The following is a 4,733-nucleotide window of genomic DNA, read 5'->3' as shown; positions in this document are numbered from 1 at the left end:
GATTATTATCCATAATATTTTAATTTTTTTAATTCTCATACCTTTAATATTGAATATTGAGTCTTTCCTGTTTAAATTCATGAGAAGTAAAAAAAATAATTATACGTAAAATAATTAAAATAAAAATTGTATAATTTAGAGAGAGAGTAAAATTACAAAAGATTATGTATATATAAATTATATTAGTTCTAAAATTTATTTTGAAGTTTTGGACTAAGCCTAAAATTTAATTAAAGTTTTGGAGTGGGGCTAAACTCACTTTAACCCTGACCCTAACCCACTTGAGAGGGGGTGTTGGGGGTTGGGGCTTTTTTCTGGCCCCCTACTTAAGGGGCTTCTTAAAATAGGGCTTTTTCAATAGTGGGTTGGGGCTGGCCCTGGGGTCATGGGTTAAATTGACACCTCTAAGGGTAAGTTCTCAAACCTTACTATCTTAGAAGGACTTACTCCTTATTCATTATTTCAATCCAGTTTTCTAAATCAGGATCTTGGATGATATGATGGACGACGACTGAATCATCTTCCACAATACCATGATGGACGGTGACGTGCTTATAGACGTGGATCATAATCCTTTATGTAACTGTATTGATTACTTTTTAAAAAAAATTAATATTCTTAATATGACCTCTTATCAAATTAAAATATTAAATATATAATATCTACACGGTTAATACTTCATAATATATATACTTCTAGTCATAAATATAATTAATTAAATCATTTTAATATGTTAACTAATTACATCTAGTTATTTTATTTTAAAAATATTCTGTGAAATATTAAGTATGAAAATAAAAGAAAACATGTGCAATTAATTATTAAAGTATGTTTTTACATTTTGTAGGGAGTTTTGAATTATATTATTGTTATAAAATATTGAGAAAAGAAAAGCATGAGTTCTTAAATGATTGATCTGGTGGTGAAAAAGGTGAGGGTTGTCGGATGCTCTTCCTATTCCTTCTCCTTGTGTTCCAGTTCAGACTGGGAACTCAGAAAATAAATAAAAACGTGTTATTTAAGTTTCAGTCAAACACAAAGACAACCCCAACTTTGACTACGCCTGAAACACACTCACATCTCTATAAGGGGCGGTGATCGACAAGACAAAATGGACGAGAAAAACATGTTTTAAGGCATTTTCTTTTAATCTACATAATAATTTATGCAATTTTTTTTACCTTTTTTCTGTTACTCTAATCTTTAATAAGTAATGTGTAAAAGAGATAATAATGCAACATCTCAATTTGTACGTCGACTTCGAGCATTTCCATCCGACACACGCATGCACGTTGCCATGCATTTCTCAACCAACACTACTTCTGTTTTAACCAACGTCAATGCTGGCTTATGAAAATATAAATAATTTTTACAATTTGATTATAGGTAATTTTTATTTATTTTATATATGATATTTATTTATTTAATTCAAAAAAGTTGTTAAATTTAAAGAAAAACGATTAAATTTAAAAAATCACTTGAAATGTAAAATAAAAAAAATGAATCATATTTATTGATGCGTTTAAAACCCAACTGCTTTTGGGTGAATTGACTTTTGGTATAAATATTTCCACATCTTAAAAAAAATATAAGAATAAATTTGGCTTCTATAATTAATAAAATATAAAACAAAATAACTTTCATAAAACTTAACTTCTTCATTTCTAAAAGATATATTTTGGATCTATTAAGTCATTTCTTCCTGTCCATCATATATCAAACACAAGACCTTGTTGATAACAGACTAGATTCCCTACAGCATTAATGAACAAGTTAATGGTATTTTAAGATTAATCACATATATGTAATTATACATTCGAGAATTACTTTTACATAATTAAGTGTAAATAAGAAGATTTCCTCTGCAAGATGGAATCGGAAAGAAAGACATGTGTTGTTGGGGGTTACGTGGCCTGCTATGTGTTGATTTACAGCTAATATGAATCTAGAAAGCTAAGCGTCACAGTTTCCGGAAAACGATGGTTTGACTCCTCGATAATGTTAGAAGTAAATCAGAAATGTACGAATAGGAAGCGCACATATGAAAACAACATCAAATTTCAACGTGTGCAGAAAAGTAAAGATGTTATTTTTATTTTTATTTTTCAGTAAACTTGTGATTTGCAATGCAAGATACAGAAATAAACAGCAAGCACGTAAGGAAAATTTAATAAAGCATACAAAAAGAAGACACGTAGCAGAAGAGATAACAGAGGCCGGCACCAAATCCAATTGACTTCCCCTTTTTCTTACCCTTCTTCTCCTTAATTGCTATTTATACAACACCCAAGTACGTTCCTCTCAATAAACTCTTTCTCTATTTTCTCACATCTCTTCATCTTCATCACGCCAACTTCAAAAGCATTACTAATGGGTAGGTCACCTTGTTGTGACAAAAATGGCCTCAAGAAAGGACCATGGACAACAGAAGAAGACCAGAAACTCGTTGATTACATTCAGAAACATGGCTACGGCAATTGGAGAGTACTTCCTAAGAATGCTGGTATGTCGTCTTTTGTAACAAAAATTAACATTATTACGCACACGCACGAAAAAGTACGTTTTGCCTTTTGTTGTACACTTTGTACTTGAGCTAAAATAAATTGCTTTTGCTTTTTTTTTTCTTCTTTGCTGAATAGGGTTGCAGAGGTGTGGCAAGAGTTGTCGACTCCGATGGACAAACTATCTCCGACCAGATATAAAGCGTGGTCGATTCACTTTTGAAGAGGAAGAGGCCATAATACAACTACATAGCATTCTTGGAAACAAGTAAGTCTCTTGCTCAGCATGAGTCAAATGTTGTTATTCATTAAACTGATGAAAGAAGGGTTTTGTAATAACTTGGTATATTTGGATTGTGTGTAGGTGGTCGGCTATTGCTTCTCGTTTGCCTGGAAGAACAGACAATGAAATCAAGAATTACTGGAATACCCACATTAGAAAAAGGCTTCTGAGGATGGGAATTGACCCTGTGACGCATAGGCCAAGGCTTGATCTTTTGGACCTCTCTTCCATCCTAAGTTCATCCCTTTATGCTCCAACACACATGAACATCCAAAGACTCCTTGGCACACAGACAATGGTGAACCCTGAACTTTTAAAGCTTGCTTCATCGCTCTTTTCTTCTCAGCATCGTGAAAACCTCAACACCTGTCCACAAAATTGTGAATACAACTTGCTCTGTGATCCACAAATTAACCAAATCCCACACCTCGTACAGACTCAGGAGTTTTCTCAAAAACCATGTAAAACACAAGACGATACAATGAATCCCCCTTGTTCTTCCTTGTCAATGCCTTTCGCTCAAGAACAGTTTCTTGAATGCAATATGAACCCGTACCCTTCTGTTTTCCATGACTCCTCCTTCCAACAACATTCTCAACCAAGTGAATTACAATGCAACGGAATCGATACTAGCTATGTTGCTCAATTACCAAGCTATAACTACCATGGCTCTGATTATGACGCAAATCTTATGGACCCTTCTGAATCCTCAACCTATAACAGCAATCAGAATTTCAGCTTTGCTTCAGTTATCTCAACGCCTTCGTCAAGCCCCACGCCGTTAAATTCGAACTCGACGTACGTCAATGGAAGTAGCAGCACTGAGGATGAGATAGAAAGCTATGTCAGCAGCAACTTGATGAGATTAATTGAAAGCCCAGACATGTTGGGTGTGAATGAGTTCATATAAATGTTATTGAATTCACAGAATGAAACAATCATGTCAAACAAAAGTGAATCAACCGAATGATTCGTTAATTCCTTCTAGCATTGATTTATCTGGGCTTGCTAGATAATTGCAACGAGGGATTGTGTTGATACATGTAACATTTTCTATGTTTTTAATAGTATTGATAGTTGACTTTCTTCTTTGAGGCTTTCGATGTGTTAGGAAGTAGCAGTAAATAAAAAGATCCTTATCCTCTCCCAATTATTTATTGTTTAAAGTTTCTATTATTGATATGTTACTGTACATTTCCGTTTTCTTCCTAATATTAGCTTCTATTAATCGGATTATATAAACAATGCACTGAATATGCCAGTAAAAAGAAAGCAACACGTAATCAATCTTTTTCAAGTCAAATAAGGTATTATATATACAGCATTTTTTTTAATATTTATGTTTACATTTTTTAACACTAAATGATTGATTAAGTTGAAATAACACTATAAAAAATTAAAATGATTTGAAGGTCAAAATTTATTGGTATAAATCATCGATGAATTGACATTTTTAATAAATTATCAACTATAAAAAAAATCTATCAATTTAATTGATAGTAAAATTTATTAACAATATAAAATTTGTCTATAATCATATTTATAAAAAATGTTTATTCGTTGATACTTACTAACGGATAATTTCTTTGTATTTATTACGAAATTGTGAAGGTGTTGGTTAATTTATATCAGATGATTGTGGAAAAAATCAAATAATTAAAATTTCTCATTTCTTTTCTAATTAAAAGATTATTTTTTTTTCGATTTATTTATTTGTACTTTTTAAGATTCAAATTGTTTTGGTTACATGGTTACGGTTATACGTTTTTAAGTTCTGTCTTAAGGCTCGTATTTGTCACTATTTGTTCTCTAAGTTAAAATTGTTCGATTAGTTTATCAATTAATGTGTAATAAATACAATTATTTATCTTTTTTTTTTTTCAAATATGTATATATAGATTTCATTAGTCATGTTTAAAGGTGATCTTTCTATTTGTATGATACAACCA

At 31.6% G+C, this 4,733-nt stretch overlaps 1 protein-coding gene across 1 annotated transcript; it reads left to right on the top strand.

Annotated features, from left to right (window-relative positions):
- The first annotated feature begins 2,184 nt into the window (after window positions 1–2,184).
- LOC106767224 (transcription factor MYB102) lies at window positions 2,185–3,934 on the top strand. The gene is made up of 3 exons (XM_014652066.2): window positions 2,185–2,503; window positions 2,640–2,769; window positions 2,866–3,934. Exons 1-3 carry the CDS (start codon window positions 2,371–2,373, stop codon window positions 3,692–3,694), a joined length of 1,092 nt encoding a protein of 363 aa, XP_014507552.1. The 5' UTR covers window positions 2,185–2,370; the 3' UTR covers window positions 3,695–3,934.
- Window positions 3,935–4,733: the final 799 nt, after the last annotated feature.

The sequence above is a fragment of the Vigna radiata genome, chromosome 7, assembly GCF_000741045.1.
Source record: "Vigna radiata var. radiata cultivar VC1973A chromosome 7, Vradiata_ver6, whole genome shotgun sequence".
NCBI lineage: Eukaryota > Viridiplantae > Streptophyta > Magnoliopsida > Fabales > Fabaceae > Vigna > Vigna radiata.
Note: the sequence above shows the minus strand (reverse complement) of the source record. Positions and strands in the feature narration are given on the sequence as shown.